Consider the following 24,392-nt stretch of genomic DNA (forward strand, 5'->3'; position numbering starts at 1 on the left):
CCAAATTCCAGTATTTATTTCCTTACTACCGTTTGGGGACTGGAGGGGGTAGTTATATGACTCATATTTTCCAAATTCCCTGGAAGCCATAGAAAATATTCTTTTCAAATCCCATTATATGGTCTATTGTCAAAGCAGAATATGCTTGGAACATTAGAGAATCATAGGACAGTGGCATTGGGAGGGCCATTAAAAAGCAGCCATTCTTTTCTCCCTAAATTGATGAGCAAATGAAGGCCTGCAGAAAGTCAGGAACTTGCCCAAAGTACCACACTTAGTTGTGGATTTGGAACTAGAACCAGAACCCAGGTTTCCAGCTCCACAGCATGGAGCTTCCATCCCCCCCACCACCACCACCACCAGTGAAAGGGACCTCACTCTTTTCAGGATCTTGGATGCTGAATATGGTGAATGGGCCGAAAAAGGGTGCGACGAGACAGTCATGTCAAAATGGGGCACTTCAAGGCTGAGAAAGAGGAAAAAAAACTTATATTTTCCCTAAAGACCTAAAAATAACCCTGGGAACTGAAAAAATTTAGACATTATTGGATTTTAGCTTACTATGGGATTTGTATTATATCTTTCAAAAATTAAACATATTTAGCTTTATTTTAATGTCTACCCTTAAGGGATTGAGAGAGAACCAAATGAAAACATTGATTGGTTAAAAACACTACTGCTGGAATGTGTAAGGAATGTTCATCCGTCTTTCCCATTTGTTATGCATGAATAAAGGCAGACTAAAATATGTTATAATCTTAGTAGCTTACATCCTAAACGTCTGTATGATAATCCATAATGGTGGAGAACAAGCCTCTTGTAAAATGATCTTATCCTCATTATTTATAAGCATTTAATAATAATGAGTTAACACTGCACTGGGAGATAGAAGGGCTTATGGACTGAATTGATGTCTCAGTTTCCCACACCAATCGCTTAAGTCTCATTTGTGTAAGCTCCTGAACTTTCCCCAGAAACTTAAAATGAAAGACAATCAACCCTTCTAGGTCCTAAAGAAATACGGAATGGTTGATTTTCTAGTAAACTCAAATGTTTGCTAATCCACCCAACACATTATTTTGTAGAAGGTAGAGTAGGATTGCATACACACTATGACCAGGGAACTCTTTAAGTTGATTTTGTCCTTGTAACTTTGGAGAAATTAAGGCACAAATCTGGTTTTGGTCACTTCTTCAGGCATCATTAAAACATATACACTTGGCCCTGGCCAAGATGGCACAGTTTATTGGAGCATTGTTCCTGCACCAGAAGGTTGCTGGTTCGATTTCCTGTCAGGGCATATACTAGTACCGTGGTCGGCAAACTGTGGCTCGCGAGCCACATGCGGCTCTTTGGCCCCTTGAGTGTGGCTCTTCCACAAAATACCAAGGCCTGGGCAAGTCTATTTTGAAGAAGTGGCATTAGAAGTTTAAGTTTAAAAAATGTGGCTCTCAAAAGAAATTTCAATCGTTGTCCTGTTGATATTTGGCTCTGTTGACTAATGAGTTTGCCGACCACTGTACTAGTACATAGGTTTCAGGTTTGATCACCGGTTTCGGGAGGCAATTGATGTACCTCTCATCTCTATCTCTCTCTCTGTCTCTCTCTCTCTCTCTCTTTCTCTCCTCCTCTCTCTCCCTCTCTTTCTCCCTCTAAAATCAATTAAAAAGAAGTTAATAAAATTAAATTAATACAGTTCTTTAAAAATAATGACAATCTTTTAAAAATACACACACCATATACACTTGAGAAAGACAGCTGCCAAGATGGAACACTGAATGCATGGGGATCAATGGGTAAAAAGGCTTAGATCAGAAAGGAAACCCAAATCCTGCTAATGGTGCTTTCTTCATGACCCTAGATGCAGCCACATCCTGGCAGAAAGACATACTCATTACCTTCAGAAGCTAGAACAGTGGAGAAGGTTGGATCTGGGATGAAAGGTTCTGCACAAAGCTATATCATTACATCCCCAGAGGAGTGCTTTACTTAATAATGTCTGTTTCAATGCACAAACAGGTACCCAGAAACTACTTGCTGAAGGACAGTATTTCATGAGAAAATGACATTACATGCCAACACACCAATGTCTTCCTGTAAGTCTTCACTATATTAATGAAATGTTTTGGTATATGCTGCTATAAATCTATAACAGCATAGGCCTTTTCTTTAATTTGATTGTAAATGTAATTCCAAATTCCACATTGAGTAAAGTCATTCTGTGCCCTCAAATATGGATGTCTCTTCTTATGTGGTAGACAGAACATTTTAAATTTGATGGCTCTGGTGAACATGGACAAGCACCAGGGAAAGACTTGTTGCCTTAGCTGTTGATCTCTTCAGAGACTGTCTCAGCTGCAGAGTCACCTTGCCCAAGGGCATTCTCTCCCAGGGGTAGTGGAGGAGTGATGGAGGGTCCAATGAGTGATGGAGGTGGGAGAATGACAGCCTGACTACCTTGACCTGATGAAAGACTTTAGTGGGCAAACTTGGTTCCAGAGTTGTCCCCTAGGCCAGTGGTCGGCAAACTCATTAGTCAACAGAGCCAAATATCAACAGTACAACGATTGAAATTTCTTTTGAGAGCCACATTTTTTAAACTTAAACTTCTTCCAACGCCACTTCTTCAAAATAGACTCGCCCAGGCCGTGGTGTTTTTTGGAAGAGCCACACTCAAGGGGCCAAAGAACCGCATGTGGCTCGCGAGCCACAGTTTGCCGACCACGACACTAGGCTGACCAAGGTATGCCAGCTCTACTTCTCTTTGTGCCCAAGCTTGCTTCTCCCCTGGCCTTCCACAGGTGTTGATCCCTAATAAATACCCTGCACCACAGGCTCCGTCTCAATATCTGACTCTTGGGAACCAAGCCTGAAACAGTACCTTCTACATATTTTATTGGCCTGTAAAAGGAAACACGTGCATAAGCTGTGTAGTTTCATGATGTGGCCCAATAATATGTAATGTTTCTGTTTCCTTTAAGTTCATAATTTAAATATATGTGCTCGCACCTACTATATGTCAGAATGCCAAATGCTGGAGATGTTGAGGTGAAAAAGGCATAGCCTAGCTTTATTATGTGCACAGGCTACAGAGGACTAGAGATGACTATACTTAAGTGTACTGATGACATATATATATAATCTACAAAGTAGATGATTTTTATTGAGTTTACTGGAGTTACACTGGTTAATAAAATTGTATAGGTTTCAGGGGTACAATGCTATAATACATCATTCATATATTGTATTGTGTGTTCACCACCCCAAGTGTCCTTCCATCACCATTTATTCTCCCTTTACCCCTCTCCTAATCCCCCCACCTCCCCTTCCCTCTGGCAATCACCATACTGTTGTCTGTCTACTCTATAAGGTGTTTTTGTTTGTTTGTTTGTGTGCTTAATCCCTTCATCTTTTTTACCCAGCACTTACCCCTCCTCTTTAACAGCTGCCAGTCTGTTCTCTGTATCTATGAGTCTATTTCTATTTTGTTGCAGCAACTGTGGAAAGCAGTATGGAGTTACCTCAAAAAATTAAAGATGGAACTGCCTTATAACCCAGCAATTGCACTTCTGGGAATATATCCAAAGAAACCTGAAACACTAATTTGAAAGACTATATTGCAATGTTATTTACAATAGCCAAGATTTGGAAGCAGCTCAAGTGCCCATCAGTACATTTGAGGATTAAAAAAAAAAAAAAAAAGCTGTGGTACATTTACATAATGGAATACCACTCAGCCATGAAAAAGAAGGACATCTTAGCTTTTGCAACAGCATGGATGAACCTGGAGAGCATTATGCTAAGTGAAATACGCCAGTCAGAGCAAGACAAATATCACATGATTTCACTTATATGTGAAATTTAATGAACAAAATAAAGCAGATGATCTTGTGTGTTCATTTTAAAGTGGTTGTTATAAAAGTAAGGGGATATGGCTTTCAGTAACAACATTAGCATTTATACATCACTCACATAGATTGCATTTCATTTGGTTTTCAAAATATTCATATGAGATAAGTTTTATTACAAAAATCTCACAGATAAGCTGGAGGTTGTCTTCTGACCTTATAAACTCTGTGCTTTCTTTGCTATTCCCAAACACTTTTTTTTTTATTTCTAAAGTTTGTGAACAGAAGGACAGGACCATAAAACCATTTTGTGTTGGTATATGTCAGTTCTCATTAGCAAACTATGATCCCAGAATGAACACAAAGCATGCAGGACCTTGACCCCATTGAACTTTAGATACTATGCTATTCTAATATAAACTTCTGGGGAAAAAAAGAAATAATTCTAAATTGTATATGAAAACAAAGCCACATTGGTGAGTTTAAAGCCCTATCATATTTGGCTATAATCTTTTGAATGATTCCAATGTCCTAGTGTTATACATACATGTTAACTTGAATGTTTTATTTTAAAATTGTTGAGAATTGGATATGGCTCCCTAGGAACAGCTTAATTTGTGAGGCCTGTCATCATCATCATTGTTATCATCATTGTCATCATCATCATCATTATCATCATCATCATTGTTAACCTTGATTAACAGTGTGTAATGAAGCAGACTTGTGCTTAGCATTTTCTCTACTTTATCTCATTTTATTCTCCCAACCAATTTTGAGGTTAATATTATCCTCAATTTGCAGATAGTATGAGTTAATGCTTATGGTTTGTAATCACTCAGACATTTATTTTTTGTTTTCCAGAGTTCTTCATTACCTTCAATATGATCACCAAAACTAATATTGCCATAATCATCACAAAGGATATTTAAAGCATCTGTACATGCACATATGTTATAAAAATAAATTTTAAAGAAGTAAAGTACTTCCTTGTAATAACTGACCTTCTAAACCCTGCTTATGGTTTTCAAAAACTAAATTCTTTTTTTTTTTAATATATTTTATTGATATTTTACAGAGAGGAAGGGAGAGGGATAGAGAGTTAGAAACATCGATGAGAGAGAAACATCAATCAGCTGCCTTCTGCACACCCCCTACTGGAGATGTGCCCGCAACCAAGGTACATGCCCTTGACCGGAATCGAACATGGGACCTTTCAGTCCGCAGGCCGACGCTCTATCCACTGAGCCAAACCGGTTTCGGCCAAAAACTAAATTCTTAATGTATTCTCTTCAGTTTTGGTCTACACCAGCAGTATGTTTTCTAACATTCAATTATTTCCTCTTTTTCATTGGGATGATTTCCTCTTTCCCTTATCAGATTCCACAACTCTATTTGTGATTCATGACTTTTTAAGTACCTGTTGTTGGAAGAAGCCATGAGAAATCATAGTACTAACAGAATCACTGGTCTGAAAGGAAACATGGAAGGCATGTCATCCAACTCTCTCATTTTATAGATGTTTTTGATCCTGTGCCTCCTAACTTCTCAACCAGTATTCACATCATTGACCAATGCTATGTTCTTGATTCTTTTTGTAAAAGTGTCACTTTTTGCAGATGACATGATTCTTTATATAAGAACCCATAAAGACTCCACCAAAAAACCATTAGAAACAATAAACAAATACAGTAAAGTTGCAGGATACAAAATCAATGTACAAAAATCCACTGCTTGCCTTTATAATAACAATGAAATTTCAGAAAAAGAAATGAAAAAAATGGAAAATTCAATTTTATATTACCTATATCCATGCTGCTTAATAGAAATTTAATGTGGCCACATCATTTTAAATTTCTTTTTTTTTTCAAATTTTTATTAAGGTATTATATGTGTACATATCTTACCATTGCCCCCACCCACCCCACTCCCATACCTGCCCTCACCCCCCAATGTTTTAGTAGCCAGGTTTAAAAAATAAAAATAAACAAGTAAAATTAATTTTAGCAACACATCTTACTTAATCCAATGTATCCCAAATATTATCATTTCAACATGAAATCAATCTGAAATGTTATTAATGATATATTTTACATTTTTGTCAGGCCAAGTCTTTGAAGTCTGGTGTTTAGTTTACATTCACAGTGCATATCAATTTAAACTGCATATTACTTTTGAGATTTCAGGGATGTATTGAAATCCCTGAGGGAAAAAAGCAAATACTGTATGGTGGACAAATCTAAGAACAAGAGCAAAGATGATAAGCTTGCAAATTATGGATAAAACGGCTTATAACCTGGCAAAGCAAGAGTTACTTGGACATTTCAGAGACTTTATTACCAATGTGGCTTTGCCCAACAATACCCTAGGAGTCAGTGAACCCGAATTCACTCCTATCTTCATTAACTAGCTGTATGATCCAGAGCCAATCACTTATGCTTTCTATGTCTCAGTTTCTTATACCATATTACAAAGGTCTCTTCCCATACCAGGAATGTTCTTTCAACACACACACACACACACACACACACACACACACACATCCTTACTCTAACACTAACCTATTCTGAAAGTGAAGGAACTTTTTTTTAAAAGGGGTTAAGATTTTTTTTAAAATATGTTTTTATTTATTTTTTTTAGAGAGAGAGGAAGGGAGCGGAATTGGGAGATAGAAACATCAATGATAATAGAGAATCATTGATTGGCTGCCTCCTACACCCCCACACTGGGGATTGAGCCCAAAACCTGGGCAAGTGCCCTGACTGGGAATCAAACCATGACCTCCTAGTTCATAGGTCGATGCTCAACCACTGTGTCACACCAGCTGAGCTTTTTTTAAAAAATCTCTTTCTGTTGTGTTTTCACCACTAAGAAATCTCCTATTTTTACTTATTGATTTATGTTTTTCCTTTTCTTCTTTTTAAGAGTTGTGCATGGGTGATGTTTTACATAAGTGATAAAAAATGGAAGAAAACTCATTGAAATATTGCTTTGACTAATCTCCGAACATAGTGAATTGATGTTAATGCATCATTCATTTTGAAATTTAAAAAAATGGAAATAGGGAATATTTCATTTTAAAAAGTGTTACATTTTTCCTTTTATTTTTTTCCTTGCTCACTGTTCCTCCCATCTAACAAAGGTGGCAAGCAGCAGATATATGGAAAGAGATGGGGGTCATTCAATGGTGGGAGGGTGGGTCAGACATAGCTTAGCTTTTGTGCATTGAGGCCCTGGATATATGCCAGGAGCCATTTAGGGGAAAAGGAGAGGCTTTTAGGCAGAGTGCTCATTCATAATTAAGTTGCTTAGTTGCAGGGCCATCAAAGGAAAACTTCAAATACCCTGACAGCAAGGCCACCTGTGCTAAAAGCAGAAGCAGGATCATGCAGTGGAGACACAGGGCCCGTGGCAGATACTCAGAAAGCACTGAGCAGAGAGGACATTTTGAAAGACAAATGCAAAACCCTGGGTCGTGTGTGGCAAGCATTTGTCAGGCCTAAGATTCAGAATCAATCACCGGGGCTTGTGCTGATGTGCCTTTCTTTGTGTGCTGTGTGGCCTCCAACAGGGGAGTAATTTTAAAGTAATAAGCCAATGACAGCACTCATGGAATATTTACCGCACTGGGTATTGTGCTAGACATGATAGGTTTCCAATTTAATCTTCTCAACAACTTGGTGGTTAGCAGCGTTTTGCAGACTGTTTCATTCTTGGTAAGCAACATTTTTCACAATGTCAGCGCCCCCAAAGAATTATATCATCATAGCAAACAGCATTTTAAGCAACATTCACACTGGCAAGCCATTTGGTATGTAGCCTTTAGATGGTGCTAATGTTCTACTCTAACACATAGTCTGCAAGAACTCTATGCTCAGAATCAAGAATATGGAAGGACCTCAAGAAGCTAGCTATATTTCAAACTTCCTGTGCCAGACCCTGGGAAAATACCCACAAATACCTTTGGGGGGGGATCTTGATAAAAATACAGTTCTGGGGCTTTCATTGCCACAGCAAGGTTTTAGTAATGCTAAATGTAGCAGACTACTCTAAGCAGGTCTCATGAATCCATGCCATCAGTCAGTACTTTAAACGCGAATACACATATTCACGATTCCGATTCATCTTGTGTATTTGTTCATTGGTTAGGTCTTGTGGCGATTCTTGTTCACAATGCTGCTAGATTGTATGATGGAGTTATTTATTTTGTGTACAGCCTTCTTTGGGAAAGCCTCATTCATTCACTTAAAAAGAACTGCTAAAAGCTAGATCATTTTTTTTTCTCGCTCTGAAAAGAGGGGTGGATAAAAACACATTACACCATAGCAACCGTTCTACATCAGACTTTTATGTCTCATTTCTTCTCTTTTCCACGCATTGTGAATTCCTGAGGCTCCATTTGTCTCATATTCCTGCCAAAGAGGCAATGTTTTGTTATCCAGCTTTTCTTTGGCATTGCAGCAGGTGAGAAGCTGTGTCACAATGGCATAAAGAAGCCCTAGACGTTGATATTTTCTGTGCAGGGAAGAAAACAATTTCTTGTCCATTCACATATGGGAGCTGACTAGGTTCCCAAAGTAAGATACTTAGCATATGTATGTGGTGCTTGTGTGTGTGTGTGTGTGTGTGTGTGTGTGTGTGTGTGTGTGTGTGTGTATGAGAGAGAGAGAGAGAGAGAGAGAGAGAGAGAGAGAAAGAGAGAGAGAGAGAGAGAGAGAGAGGTGGGGGTGATGGTCAGAAGGGAGGTGAAGTTCCCATCCAGATAATCTGATGAGAAAATAGTTTCAGAGAGTCATGATACCATTTTTCTAATGTCTGAAATTCTATTAGAGTGAAAAAAATCAATCTGCTCAGAAAAATTATGTAAGGGGCAGAATTAGATCCAAAAGGATAGAAATATTTGTGAGCTACTCACAAGTATTTCAACTCAATTTGAGCAAAAACTTGTTTTTAGTTTTAAAAACATTTCTAACTTACAGAAGACTTGCAAGAAAAATATAAAAAGTGCACATAAGCTGGGTACCTATATTCCTTAATTGTTAAAATTTTGGCACATTTGCTTTATATCTCTCATATATGTATTATATTTTCTGGAACCACTTGAGAGTAATGACATTATAATATTCTTATATTTATACATATTTCATCATGCATTTCCTAAGAATAAGCACATTTTCTTGCATAACCAGAGTAAAATTATACATTCCATACTCAAATATCAGCAATTGTCCCAATATTGTCCTTTATAACAATATTTTTTCCTCTGATCCAGAATCCACTAGGATACATTACTGCTGATGTAAGGAAGTATGGACTTTGTAAGATTTAAGATCTTCAGAAATGAAAGAGGCTGTATCAAATATCAAATTTCGAATATCAGCTTGGCATGTATATCATATAGAGCTTACTAGCTTGGCTGTGGGGCAGAATAAAAGACCTAGTTAAATAAATAACTCAGCCCTAGCTGGTTTGCCTTAGTGGCTAGAGTGTCGGCCTGCAGACTGTAGGGTCCCAGGTTTGATTCTGGTCAAGGGCGAATTCCCAGGTTGTGGGCTTGGTCCCCAGTAAAAGGTGTGCAGGAGGCAGCCAATCAATGATTCTCTCTCATTTTTTAAATTTTATTTTATTGTTTAAAGTATTACAAATAGTAGTACATATGTCTCCTTTTTTTCCCCATTGACCTCCTCCCAGCCTCCGCTACCGCCCCCGCCCCCCCCCCCCCCCACCTGGTACATGCCCTCAAACCTTCAGTGTCTTTCGTCCATTTGTTGTCGGGAATCACAGCCGCAGCTCCTTCTTCTGAGTGGGCGGATTTATATCCGCCCATTCAGTAGAAGGAACAACCTCTCCATCTTCCAGAGGCTCCTTGGAATGCCCGCGGACGCGTCCCCCGACATCACCCTGGGAATGTGTAGACACGTTATCGTGGTGATGTAGGGACACACACCCCTGGAGAGCACAGTATCAGAGCATTAGCTAAAGAGGAGACCAACAACACTGTTCCCACTGAAGTTGATGTTTTAAAGACCAAAAACCTTTCAACCCAGTCTACATTGCCATCTACATCTACGTCCCGGGCATCATTTGGAAGTTGCACTAAAGAAAATGTTTAATTTACTGTTTACACATTTTGTTCTTTTCTATTTGTTTTAGTTTTAAATTATTTTATTATATTTAAGTTTAATTTGAAAGGCTTTTGTACCTTCCCTTTGTTAGGCAATTTTATTTTGCCTTTGCCATCTTCAATATAAGGTATGTTATTGTGCTATGATTCCTCCATTTTTTGAAGTTTCAAATTATAATAATTAGTGTTTACATTCTTCTTGTTAAAATGTTTGAAATGAATAAAACTATTGAAATAAAAAAAAAAAGACCGTACCCTTTTATGTAATGATGTTTACTTTGAATTTATATTAGTTCACACAAACACTCCATCCATGCTTTTGTTCCGGCCCTCCGGTCCAGTTTAAGAACCCATTGTGGCCCTCGAGTCAAAAAGTTTGCCCACCCCTGCCCTAGAGTCACAGTGGTAGGCAAACTACGGCTTGTGAGCCACATGCGGCTCTTTGGCCCCTTGAGAGTGGCTCTTCCACAAAATACCATGGCCTGGGCGAGTCTATTTTGAAGAAGTGGCGTTAGAAGAAGTTTAAGTTTAAAAAAATGTGGCTCTCAAAAGAAATTTCAATCATTGTCCTGTTGATATTTGGCTCTGTTGACTAATGAGTTTGCCGACCACTGTGCCTAGACCCATGAGGATGCCCAGCCAAACCAAAAGAAAAAAAAAAAACCCTCCCTAGCTGGTCCCAGCCAGTATTGCCAATCCATATAATTATAAGCCAAACAAGGGTTATTTTAACAACTTAATCTTGCAGTAGTTTGTTATGTAGAAAAACTAACTTGTACAGTCACATAAAGGTTTCTTAGAGAAGTCTGAGAACTACATGTCGCTAAAAAAGCTTCAGGAGTCAGATGAAGGTCACAAGATAGTCAGTACAGTATTTTTGCCTTTAGCCTTTGACAATATTTTGGAAGAGGAAATTGATTTACTTTTGTAATATCCCTACACGCATATATAAACTGGAAACAGAGGATTTGTTCCCAGGGTTATACATCCAGGTCCACACCTATCGATCTCTCAACATTTATCAACCCATTTCTATCATATGCTGGTAGTGATTGTAGACAGATTAAATAAGTGGATGGCATAATCATAATAGATAGAAGAAAATTTGCAAATAAAGACTCTCGGATATTAAATTTTGATAAAACTTTTGTTAAAATGCATGCTTTTCTTGATAACTATAAATATTGACATGTTGTCACTAAGTTGTCTCACTCTCCCATCAGAATGCATGTAACCCAAAATTAAATAAAGGCTGTTTGTTGGCTTATTTTAGTCTGTCAAGAAAACATACTTTGTGGTAAGAAAAAGGAAGATTTTATTTTTAACTCCCAAAGAGCAGATGCATTATTTGTTTCATCAATTAGAACTACTAGTATACTTCCTCTACCCCATAATTCTAGTGCCCCAAACTCTGGAAAATAGAATACCTTTTGAGACAAGATCACTTCATCATGTCTGTATGCAAATTGCCTATTCTTAATCATTCCCTGTGTCTCTTTTGAAAAAGTTCATGTGCCTAGAAGCCCCCAAGTAAGTATTTGTTGTTAATTTATTAATTTGTTAAACCAACATTTGTCAGGACTTATATGAGAAAATAAAGAATTGTGATTATTTTACTTGTGTGAAGGAACTACAGCCAAAGTTACATAAAGCCATCCATCTTTAAATCTAAGTTTAGTGCACACAATTTCTTGACACTCAGACCTTGATGAAACTATATCTTCATTCTCTGATGAAAATTCCAAAAGTTAACATTGAAAAGATGTTATACCATCACTTATCATGCCCCAGATTTCTGTGGATACTTTTCCCATGAAAATTTATGATTCATATGAGCATCACGAGCTTTTACTCTTTAAGCTGCATTTAAAATGCACTTTTCTTCATCTACTAGGTAGCACCTTGTTGAGTTTCTGATAAATTTTTAGTGTTTTGCTATTTTAATTAACTCATGGTATTTGAAATAACTAGATAATATTTCACATATCATTTTTCAGCGTCAATTTTAATTTAAATGATCTTAAAGTAAAAGTCAGAAATATAATGTCTTACCTTTAAAAGACTTATCCCAGAAGCCTCTTCTTTATCTGAAGAGGAAAAAAACCCTCATAATTATAAATTTTCCATCAGGGCTTATAAAATGAGTCACTGAAGAGTTAACATGAGATGTACATCATGACTAAGTTATGAAAGACATTATTTGGTGACCAAGTAGGAATTCTAATTTAAAAATTAAAAATCATCTACAACACCCCATCAAAGCACCTTGCTTCTGAAGGCCCCTAATGTTTCTTTCCAGAATATTGGGAAGTAGGGAATATAGATACAGACTTTTTTGCAGAATTTTGGACATGAAGACTGGCAGATTAAAAACATTAACTCTGCAAAATATTTTCAGGCTAAAACAAGTATCTGAGTACATAACTATTTGTCCTTTGTCTTTCAGCTCATCATTATCTCTGTGAAAGAGAGCAGACAATAAAGCAAGAAATAACTTCAACTGTATATCAACATTTTAAAAACAAAATATATCCTGATTTGATCTAGAGGCATAAATCTTCTTTTTGAGGTAAATAATAAGTGGGCCAGTATTCAGTTAATTGGTGAAATGGAACCATCCAATAGTGGCCTGCTTTCACAGTGGACACATAAATATTTGTAGGTTAAAGCTGTTTTTATGTACAAAGGTGGCACAGGCTTTCTTTTTCTAGATGTGACATGTCATGTGCATCAAAATATTTCAGTTAATAAGATTTATTATGTGAAAGTATGGTGAGGATTTTTGGCAATATCATACTCATTTAATCATGACAGTCTTGTTCTTCCACTCGCAAAACCAGCATAAAATATATAGTTGCTTTGTAATTAAATGCAATGATTAAGAAGATAGGGGTGATAGGAAGGTTTAAAGGGAGAGAAACCCTTTAGGCTAGCATTGAAATCTTGGAACACTCAAGAAAAAGTTACTCACAATGATTACATTTTCCTCTATATTCTTTGTCTTTTTTTAAAACTCCATTCTGTATTCTTTTCTAGTTTTTTAGGGTTTAATCCCTTTGTTGAGTCATCTTTCTTTCAATTTATTTCCTTTCTCACATTCCTTTTCCTTTTTTATATAAAATTTTTATTGATTTCAGAGAGGGAGGGAAAAGGAGAGAGAGATAGAAACAACAATGATGAGAGAGAATCATTGATCAGCTGCTTCCTGCAGGCCCCACGCTGGGGATCGAGACCACAACCCCAGCATGTGCCCTTAACCAGAATCAAACCTGGGACCCTTCAGTCCACAGACCAATGCTCTATCCATAAGCCAAACTGGCTAGGGCTTACATACATTCCTTTTCCTATAAAAAAAATTCCCCATGAGAAGGGCCCAAGTGGCCAGAACCTGTTCTGATCAACAAAAAGATTCAGTGCAAATATGGTTGTCCTTCTGTCTGTGTTGTCTGTCCTAACTCTTCTTATAAGGACATCAGTCATATCAAATTAGTGACATTTTAACTTAATTACTTTTTTAAGGACCTCATTTCCAAATAATGTTACATTCTGAGGTACTTTAGGTTAGGACTTCAAACAAATGAATTTCGGGGGTACATAATTCAGCCCATAACATCATGCTGCTCTAAATTAGTGTCCCTCTGTAGAACAACGTGAAGAGAAGACTCTATGCAGATGGTATTTCTTCTTCTTTAGCACCACCACCACCACCACCACCACCACCATCTTTATTCTCCTCTTCTTCTTTCCCACCTCTTTGTCATGAAATATAGCAAGTATCAGGGAAGGTTGGACTGGGAGCCATGAAGCCTGATCTGGCTTCTAGTCCTGCCTCTGACACTGTACTTGGGGACATTATTTCAGCTCATTGGGTCTTGGTTTCTCTAAGAAGTATTGGCAGAAAGGAAGATATTAAAGATTTTGTCTATGCCTGAATTTCACAATTCCATCATTATATTTATGCCCTTACCCATAGGCAAAGTAAGGAATATTGGAGGTTATTCCAAGACAATTCCTGTTGCTCTCAAATCAATCTTTAGCTCACTTGTTACACTATTAAATTATACTCTTAGAAATTCCTTCTTACTAAGTAAAATAAGCCAGACACAGAAAGACAAAGTCTGCATGATCTCATTTATATATGGAATTTAAAATAGTCAAACATGTAAAAGCAGAGAATATATTGGTAGATGCCAGAGCTGGATAGAGGAGAAAATGGGGTGGTGTTGGTCAAAGGGTACAGAGTTTCAGTTGCACAAATTAAATAAGTTCTGTAGATTTATTGTACAACATGCAACCTATGATCAACAATACTGAATTGTATACTTAAAATTTTGCAAAGAGGTTAGATTTTATGTTAAGTGCTCTTACCATAAAAGAAGAAAAAAAAAGGGTGTAAGAGAAAACTTTCGGAGGTGATGGATAAATTTGTGACATTAATAGTGATGATGATTTCACAGGTATATAATTCTTTCCAAGCACATCAAGTTGCACACATTAAATATCTACAGCTTTTTGTATGTTAATCATACTTCAGTAAAGTGATTTTTTTTAAATGGTGCCTTCATTGGGTGAATACCTTGACCCTCTAAATATCTTGTTAAAAATATTACATTTGGGAGGAGCAGTTATGTAAATAATAATGCACAACAATACACCTCTGGATTCTTTTGCTATTTTTGCAAAGAATGTAACTAATAGCATAATTTAAGTGTGTATCCCTTCTATTAGTCAACAGGGAGTTTCTATTTAGCCCGTATTCTACAATATATTACTACTAATCTACACTAATAAAAGAGAAACATGCAAATTAACCATCACTCAGCTACGCCCACCAGCCAATCAGAGCGAGTACGCAAATTAACCCAACAAAAGATTGCGATTAATTTGCATACGCAGACGGAGTGAAGACTGAAGACAGCATAGAAGGAAGAGGGAGGGAAAGTGGAAGGCGAGGCGGCGGTGGTGGCAGGAGGGAAAGCACGGGGCAGCAGCGCTGGCGGGAAGGAAAGCGCGTGGTGGGGGCCAGAGGCGGCAGGAGGGAAGGGAAAGCGGGGGGGGGGGGGGGGGGAGGCGGGAGGAGTGGCAGTGGTGGGAGGGAAGCCCGCTGGAAGCCCTGTTCTTGCAGGAATCTTCCTCCAATGGGCCTCTAGTCCTATATAATAAAAGCCTAATATGCCAAGTATCAGATCAACCAGTGGGCTGTTCAGCCAATCAAAGCGTAATATGCTAATGATATGCTAAGGCTGCTCAATTGCTTGCTATGATGTGCACTGACCACCAGGGGGCAGACAGTCAACCAGTTGACCAGTTGCAATGACGTGCACTGACCACCAGGGGGGGGCAGACAGTTGATGGGTCGACCAGTCACTATGACATGCACTGACTACCAGGGGGCAGATACTCCGACTGGTAAGTTAGATTGCTGCTGGGGTCTAGCCAATTGGGACTGAATGAGATGGGCTGGACATGCCCTGGAGCCCTCCTGCAGTCCCTCCCTGGCAGGCCAATCTCCCATGTCCCTCCCTGGCCCTATCATGCACTGGTGGGGTCCCTCGGCCTGGCCTGCACACTCTTGCAATCAGGGACCCCTCAGGGGATGTCAGAGAGCCAGTTTTGGCCCAGTCCCACAGGCCAGGCCGAGGGACCCCACTGGTGCATGAATTCGTGCACTGGGGCCTCTAATAATTATAATAATAGCTATAATTTATTGAATAGGTACTAAGTGGGGTTTTTTTATCTACTATTTCTAACACTTAGCAATGATAGAAAGTGGGTTTATTATCTCCATTTCACAGGTAAAAATTCTGAAACTCAAAAAAATTTCTTAGCTTTTCCAGATGTACACAACTAGTAAATTTAAATCCTGTTTTACTTGACAGCACATCTTCCCTCTCTAATGCTGCATTATTTCAGAACTGATTCTGACAAAGATCTTACTCTCAGGAATCTTGCAGACTAGTAAATGAGCTACAAGAATAGAAATGAAGAAGGGCATCAGAAGCACTTCTGTAGATTACCCTCTACTGCCCAAACATTGGATGACTAATGGTGTTTTATCATCAGCTCCAGAAGATGATGAAAACATTGTTATCAATAATGATAATTCTTAGACAAGTACATTTAAAGATCTTTGTACTTTATCTTTAAGACTACACAGAGGTCACCAAGCATGAGATCTATTTTAAAATAGACCTTATAGCCTGGCTAGTGAAGCTTACTGGTTGACCATCGACCTATGAACCAGGCTGTGGGCTCCATCCCCAGTGTGGGATGTGTAGGAAGCAGCTGATTCATGATTCTCTCTCATCATTGATGTTTCTATCTATCTCTCTCTCTCCCTTCCTCTCTGAAATCAATAAAAATATATTACATAAAAAAGAAATCCCCATCTTCAAACTCTTTGGGAACCCCGATTGAGTTCAGGAGCCTTGCTTTCATTGTTGACAATGACCCCTGACGTCACTCTGCACAACAATCTCTACCTCATGCCCCACCCAACAGAGTCCACAGGAACCCATGATTCAACTCTTAACATGAATCTCAGTCTTGAACTTACATGGAAAATCCTTTCCTGAACCTGTGGGAGGCACCTGTCCTGACCCCCTGCTTTAAGTCCAGACCTCATCCTATACAGGCGCCTACAGCCTTACCTGGCACAGGACCCCCTGCCCAGACACTGTATAGGTCTTGCTGACCTAATCCTGTGTTGGCTCCATGGCCCCGGCCCTCTACAGGAAGCCTTGCCTATAACAGTGCTGGAGCCTATAACCAGATTCTGTAGAAAACCTTTCCCTGACTTCCAACGGAAATCCTTAAATTGACTGGTTTTGGGAATCTCTGACCTGATCTTTTATAGGAACCCCGAAACTTGGCCTCTGGAAACACTCTCCTGACGCTGTATAGGAGCCCTGATGTGACTCTCTCTCTCTGACAGCCTTGTTCTGAAAGCCTTGTCCTCACCTTGTACTGTCCTGACTGTGGCTAGTGGCTACCACATGAAACAGCGTAGCTCTGGGGGGGGGAGTCTACAGAATCCTGAAGCAGACACTGCTATAGGGTTTTCAACCCTGTTCCCCTTTCTTCTTGACTCACTCACTTTTCCAGCCTCCCTTACAATGACAGGTGGACATGTGACAGTTCTGATCAATGGAGTGAGCAGAGTGACATACACAACTTCCAGGCCTGGCCCATAGGAACCTCTCATGGGGCCTGGCTGGTGTGATCAGTGGTTAGAGCATGGGCCTGTGCACCAAAGGGTCTCAGGTTCAATTCCCAGTCAAGGGCATGCACCTGGGTTTAGGTTCGATTCCCGGCCCTAGTCGGAGCACATGCAGGCAGCTGCTGAACTGGCTTTCCTGGCAGGGTTCCATGCTGTTGGGGTTGCCATGGAGACCCTTAGCTAGGGTAGAACCCCACAAAGAGGCCATTTTGGAAAGGGCCAGAAGCCTTCACAAGGCTATGTGGACCTCATTCTCTACATATGTGCAGGCCTGGGAATGTATATCCCCAGACTGCCACATCAGGAATGAATGTTGTAAGTAGGTGGGGGTGGCCCTAGTTGTTGAGTGGCCCATGGGGCTCCACACAGTTAGGCTCAAAGCCCATTGGGAAATGGCTTCAGGTCACTACAGCTGCCAGGGTGACCAGTGGGGCTCAGATCCAGGAGTCCCTCAGGGCCAGCAGCTATTCTGGCAACCTATGGGAAGGTGGGAAGGTTGGCCACCATGCTGGGGCTGTTGAGTACCACTGCACCTTGAAAGCAGGATGGTGTCAGACCTTCTGTCCCCTTCTTTCTTCCTTCCTATACCCACCCCCTCAACAGGCTTCCAGGTGCTCAACTGTATGGAGGAGACCCCAGGGGGCTCACTATACACCAGCTGGGCCTATGGCAACATTGGGGTCTCCATGACCTCCACTGTGTGCCCCACCGGGGAGGATGCCCCGCCTCAGGCCTCAGAAGATTCCTATGTGAGCAGCACCTCCCTAGAGACCTTAAGGACACAGCAACTGAGTCCGGACCTGTTGACACTTGGACCTGCAGTGCCTTCCTGCATCCCTGTCCCCAGCAGTGCCTCTGGGGCCCCCGAATTTCCTAGGAGCTTCTTTCCTCCTACCGGAAGCCCCCCCAATCCAGCGGCCTATTCCTCCACCAACCTTCATGGAACCCAGCCCATGGCCCCCTGTGGTGAGGTTCCCCAAAAGGGATAGGGAAGTTGAGGTGGAGGGAGGGCCCAAGGCAAAGATGGGCTGAGTATGGTCCCTCTTCCCCCCTGTCCACCTCACCAGAGGCCAGGGAATGTGAGTACTGCAGAGCGACAGCCACTCCGCTGTGGAACCTGTGCAATGCCGATGGTCAGACGATGAATAGGGAGAACAGGCCCAAAAAGCGCCCGGTAAGACCCCAGGCCTGCCTCCCCTCACCCAGGTACTGCTGTTCCCACTCAGTGCAGGATCTCTGTCCTCACACTCTATGAGAACCCCGATCCCCCTCCCTGCCCCATCCACTCAGAGACCCAGCTCTGCACAGGAGTGTCTACCCTCAGCCCATCCTCAGGCTGCAAGCAGGCACGCCGTCCACTCCCTGCACAGCCGTTTTCATACTTGGCTACACACTGGGATCACCGTGGGGCCCTCCCTAGATGTGTTGGTTTACTTGGTCTGGGGCGCTGCCTGGGCATCAGGATTATTTTTGACTCTCCAAGTGAGTCCAATGTCCACCAATGTTGAGAACCACTGATGCAGTCTCCCACACCATCTGGAAAACTCTGGGACAAGAGGCCATGTCCTCACCCCTTAGAGAACCCTCAGTCTACGCCTTGTCCAGGAAGCCCTCCTTCACCCTGACCCTCACCTCCTGTGTCCTCCACCCCCCAGTGCACTGACCCTAACATTCTTGCTGCCCCCAGAAGGTCAGCAAGCGGGCAGGTGCCCAGTGCACCAACTGCCAGACAACCACCACAGCAGTGTGGCGGATGAATGCCAATGGAGAACCTGTGTGCAATGCCTGCGGACTCCATTACAAGCGACACAAGGTGTGCTCTGCCTCTTGGAGCCTCCCCCCTGCTCCCCCATCCCACTAACCCTGCCTTCCTTCTCCTTCTTTTCCTTTCCTGTATTCTTCCTATCTCCCTTCCCTCTCTTCTTCATTCCCTTCCTCTCTTCTCTCTTATTCTCCTCCCTCCTCCTTCCCCCTCATCCCTCTCTTCTCTGTACCTCCATCTTCTCCCTGACTTCCTTTTCCCTCCTGCTCCCTTCTCTCTCCTCCATTTCTCATCTCCTTCCTCCTCCCCTCCAGTCATCAGCTAGTCCTATAGCTAGAGGTTCCCCCAGCCTTTCCCCAGCTTAGGGCTTCACAAGCTCATGATTCCTTAGGGTATTATCTGTGCCACAGCTAGGGCCTGCTCCCCTAGTCCTAGACCCAGTTCCCTACTCTTAAGGAGTGGAGTGGAAAGGTTGTCTCTGATGGAGACACAGAGGCAAAAGTCTGAGGTTGGGGAACACTCATGGCCTCCCTTTTGTCAGGTGAACGTCGCCCAACCACTGACCATGCAGAAGGATGATGAAAAGACTAGAAAGCGCAAGGCATCACACAAAGAAAAAAAGAAGCCAGCGTCAAGTCTGGGACGCACAGGACCATCTGATGCACCAGCCGGTGGCTTCATGATGGTGGCTGGGGGCAGCGATGGTGGGAATTCTGGGGAAGTGGCCTCAGGCTTGACATTGGGCCCACCTGGTACTGCCCAACTCTACCAAGGCCTGGGCCCCGAGGTGCTGTCAGGGCCTGTCAGCTACTTCATGCCTTTCCCTGGGCCCATGTTGGGTTCACCCACAGGCTCCTTCCCCACAGGCCCCATGCCTCCCACCAGCAGCAGCACTGTGGAGGCACCACTCAGCTCATGAGGGCAGAGCATGGCCTCAGAGCAGGGGTGGGGTCCCTCTCCAGGTGGAGCCAGAAGTCCCTCTACAACCCAACCCACTGGGCCCCCCACACCCCTTGGTCTTGACCATCAAAGATTTGTGAAATAAAGCTCCAAAGTCCTGAAGTTGGAGGTGTGGCTCTGAGTGGGATGAATAAAGAGCCGTGGTAGGTGGGTGTGCAATGGTTCCTGTGGTTCTCTGGTGATGGCGTGAGGCTGTGAGAGACAGCACGTGTGACCCTTCATGATAGTGGGTTACGATGTGCAAGTATAACATGATATGTATGTGAAACCGCATGTGACAGCAACCAGGGTGTATGAAATGGCGTGTACATGCACACGTCATGGGCAGAGACCGTGTGTGGTGGCTGATTGCTCTGTGAGGTGGTGACCATGGGGGTGAGGTTGTGAGAGATGGTGTGCCTGACACCAGGCGACTGTGAGGAATGAGCACAAGTGACTGTACGAGAGGACGTGGGGGTATGTTTGTAACGGGGTGTGCTGAGGCAACATGTGAGGTTGCACTCATGTGATTGCACACCACGCAGGGTGGTTCTGAGACGGTGTACCAGGCACAGCATGTGTACCAGGCTCAGCATTTGATAAACAAACATTTCTGGAATGCTGAACAAGGACTGTGTATGACGGTATGTGGAGACCTAGCAGTGTGACCTGAGGTACTGCGTGTCAGGAGGTCTTTGTGGGTCTGGTAAGGGCAGCACTTGTGTGTCAGAATCTGTATGTAAGCGTATCCCATATCATGTGCCCTGTCACAGTGTCTCTGAGCGGCTGACAGCGTGAGCAGCTCTGTACACGTGTTTGTGGAGGCATCAATACATATAGTTTCAGTCTATAAGCTAGGGACCCACCTCCAAGGGACAGAAGACATGTTCAGGACAGGAATGGGAGGAAAGAGTGGGGCTGGAATGGCAGCCAGCAAGAAGGGCAAAAGGCCAGTCTTAGACCCTGGGGTTGTCCAGGGGCCCACCTGTCACTCATCTCTTATCTCTCTCAACCCAGCTCGGCCTGCAGCCCTGTGGGAAATGGTAGAGAAGGAGGGGGGAGATTAGGAGACAAAATAATCTCTAGGGGGGATATTTAGACCCCACAGGTGGGGAGCTCCCCACAGTGCCAACTCCCTCCCCAACACACTCACTGACCTGGGTGAACTGCTCCCCCTGAAGTGGAATCTGTTCTTCCATGGAACAGACCCTCACATGGGAGCATGCACGGAGTCAGGTGACATCCTAACCCAGACAGGTTAAGTGGCTCTCCCAAGGCCACACAGCTGGTGGCACAGGGCTGAGCCAAGCTCCGTGGCTTAGCCTCCACACTGCCCAGAGGCCCCTAACCGCAAGCAGCACCGTTTCCTGAGTGCTCACTGTGCTCAACAATGGCCGGGAGGCTCAGCTGCTTTCGTTCATGAACACCTGAAAAAATACTCTAGTCCAGCCAGTGTGGCTCAGTGGTTGAGCATCAACAGAACAGCATCCGTTCAGATAGTCAGCACATTGGCCCACTGCAGAATCACAGTAGTCCCTGCTCATTACAGGGATTGTCCAGAACTTCCCTGGCCACTCCAAAGAACCCCATCCTCCTCATCCTGTGGGAGCCCCTGTCCTAGTCTTGAACAGAAACCTCTTTCGGAAACTGTGCTGGAAAGACCTCTGGACACGCCGTGTTCAGGAGCCCCAGATCTTCAACCCCTGTAAGAATGGCAGCCCTAGCCTGGTTCAGGAACCTCTCTGATACAGGAGCTCTAAGGGCACCCTTTCTCTAATCAACAGGAAACCCATCCTGACCCTGAATAGGATCACCAATCCTCACCTTATATAGGAGGCACCCCTGTCCTGCCACCGCAGCACAGGCACCTCTGCCTGCCCTGGGTAGAAACCTCTGAATCCCCACTATAAGGAAGCACCTGACCCAACCCCACCCACCCCTTATAGAAATGCCTGGCCTGACCCTCTTCATGGGACTCCATATCTCTACAAGAATCCTGCCTTGACCTTGGGTGGGACACCTCTGTCCTCACACTGCACTGCAGCCTACTGTTCAGGTAGCATTTTAGAACCACTTCACTCACCTTAAAATCTAGTTCTGAAACCACCTACCTGACTCTGTCTGTAGAAATCCCCATCTGCAGCCCGGCCAGTATTGCTCAGTGGTTGAGCATCAACCCATGAACCAGGAGGTCATGGTTCGATTCCCAGTCAGGGCACATGCCTGGGCTGTGGGCTCGATCCCCAGTGTGGGGTGTGCAAGAGGCTGCCAATCAATGCTTCTCATCACTGTGCTTCTATCTCTCTCTTCCTCCCTGAAATCAATAAAAATCTATACTAATAATAAAGGGATATGCAAATTGGTCAGTACGCCCTCATGCAATGACAGAACAGCAGGCTGTGTGGGGTGACCAGGCTGGCAGGGGGGGGCAGTGAGGGGTGACCAAATGACTGAACAGCAGTCTGCGTGGGACAACCATGTCATCAGGGGAGGCAGTGAGAGGCAACCAGGCTGGCAGAGGAGGGCGGTGAGTGGTGACCAGGCCAGCAGGGGGAGCAGTTGGGGACAATCAGGCTAGCCTGGGGGGGGGAATTTGGGGGTGACCAGGCTGGCAGGGGGAGCAATGATGAGCGACCAGGCCAGCAATGAGGGACAGTTAGGGGCGATCAGGCCAACAGGCAGAAGTGGTTAAGGGTGATGAGGCCAGCAGGTGGGGCAGTTAAGGGTGATCAGGTGAGCAGTTAGGAGCCAGCGGTCCTGGATTGTGAGTCGGATATCCCCTGAAGGGGTCCCAGATTGGAGAGGGTGCAGGTTGGGCTGAGGGGACCCCCCCCCCCCCCGCCACACGAATTTCGTGCACTGGGCCTCTAGTATATTATTTAAAAAAATAGACCTTGTAAGAAATCTTAAATCCTATCTTAAAGATTGGCATGTTTTTTGGGTTAAAATTTTGCTGATTATAAAAATAATACATAGGGGTGGGCAAAAGTAGGTTTACAATTGGTTGTATGAAAAATAATACAATAATTAGTAAATGTTATAAGAATAAAGTGTTTCACATAAGCACAAGTGTAAACCTACTTTTGCCCACCTGTGTATGTTCATTGTTGAAAATTTAGAAAATAAAGAGAAGTATGAGGAAGAAAATACAATAATATCTATTCCCATTTCAAGTGATAATAATCAATAATGTATTCGTGAATATCATCCTAGTCATTAGTTCTATGAAATTTTAGCATGGTTGAGTACTTACTATGTATTTTATTTTGTTCTTGTTTTTTAAACTTAATGACTATATTTTGTCTTTAAATTCTTTGTGAACCTTAGTAATGATGTACACCAATTTATTATTTAGATATATCATCTTTTTAATCAAAATTAAACTGAATCCAATTTCTTATACTGTGAACCTTTTAATGTAGAAATGTTTGCATTTAGAATTATTATTGCTTAGATAGGTCCCCAGAAGTGGAATTACAGTCAGAAGTGAGGAACTTTTAAGACTGCTGATAAATATTGCCAAATTGCCTTCACAACAAGAATACTTATTTTATTTCCCTTGCTTTGCCAATGTTGTGTTTCATCTTTTTAAAAAAACTTCTTTAATAGAATAAATAGGTAAAAAAAATTCTTATTGCTACTTCTAGTTGAGATTTATTTGATTTCTACTATTTTTAGAAGTTAATAACAAACTTAATTGATAATTTAATTTAGAATTTTGACAAATAGTATATACTCCTAACATGGACTCATTTATATTTTTTGGTCATACTCATTTTTGTGTTAATTACAAGTATTTTGTATGGGGAAGACATAAATTAATTTTGTTCTAAGATAGCTAAGTAGTTTTCCAGCTTATTTTACTGATTAATTTCTCTTTTTGGCCACTGAATTTTTATAACTTTATTTTTATTGTTGAAACTATTGCATATATTCCCTATTGACCCCCCTTTGACCACCTCCACCCAGCCCCCATTTTTATGATGTATATTAAAAACGTTTATTTTGGATTTCTGCTTTCATTCAAAAATGGAATAGCAAGGTCTGGAAACAAGTTTTTAACATAAAATATATAAAATAAAAGTTTTCAAATATTGGACATTATACAGTGATCACTGAGAGAGGGTAGACAAATGAATTGAGCCCTATGACTGCATCAACTTGCTGCTCAATTGATTTATAAAGTTAATGCAATCTCAATCATAATTTTTGTTTCAGGTAAAAATTCTAAAATTTGCATAGAAATGTAAAGAACCTAGAATAGCCAAAATTATTTTTTAAATATAGAAGAAAGTTTGATTTCAAGACTTACTATATAGCTTATACAGTGTGATATTAAGATAAATATAGATAAATGGAATATAATACAATTCAGAAATAGACTCCACCTACACAATTAATTGATATTCAATAAAAGCACAAAGTTTATAATGGGGAAAATAAAGTATTTTTAATAAATTATAGTTGAATAACTGGATATCTGTATGAAATAAAATGAATGAC

At 41.8% G+C, this 24,392-nt stretch overlaps 1 protein-coding gene across 1 annotated transcript; it reads left to right on the plus strand.

Annotated features, from left to right (window-relative positions):
- Nucleotides 1-17,733: 17,733 nt before the first annotated feature.
- LOC308240344 (erythroid transcription factor-like) lies at nucleotides 17,734-19,869 on the plus strand (the record flags this gene model as incomplete). Its single annotated transcript, XM_080653221.1, has 4 exons — nucleotides 17,734-18,154; nucleotides 18,256-18,362; nucleotides 18,876-19,001; nucleotides 19,492-19,869. The coding sequence occupies 4 exons, from the start codon at nucleotides 17,734-17,736 to the stop codon at nucleotides 19,867-19,869; spliced, it is 1,032 nt and encodes a 343-aa protein (XP_080509347.1).
- Between the last annotated feature and the right edge of the window lie 4,523 nt (nucleotides 19,870-24,392).

The sequence above is a fragment of the Plecotus auritus genome, assembly GCF_963455305.1.
Source record: "Plecotus auritus genome assembly, chromosome: X".
Classification (NCBI taxonomy): domain Eukaryota; kingdom Metazoa; phylum Chordata; class Mammalia; order Chiroptera; family Vespertilionidae; genus Plecotus; species Plecotus auritus.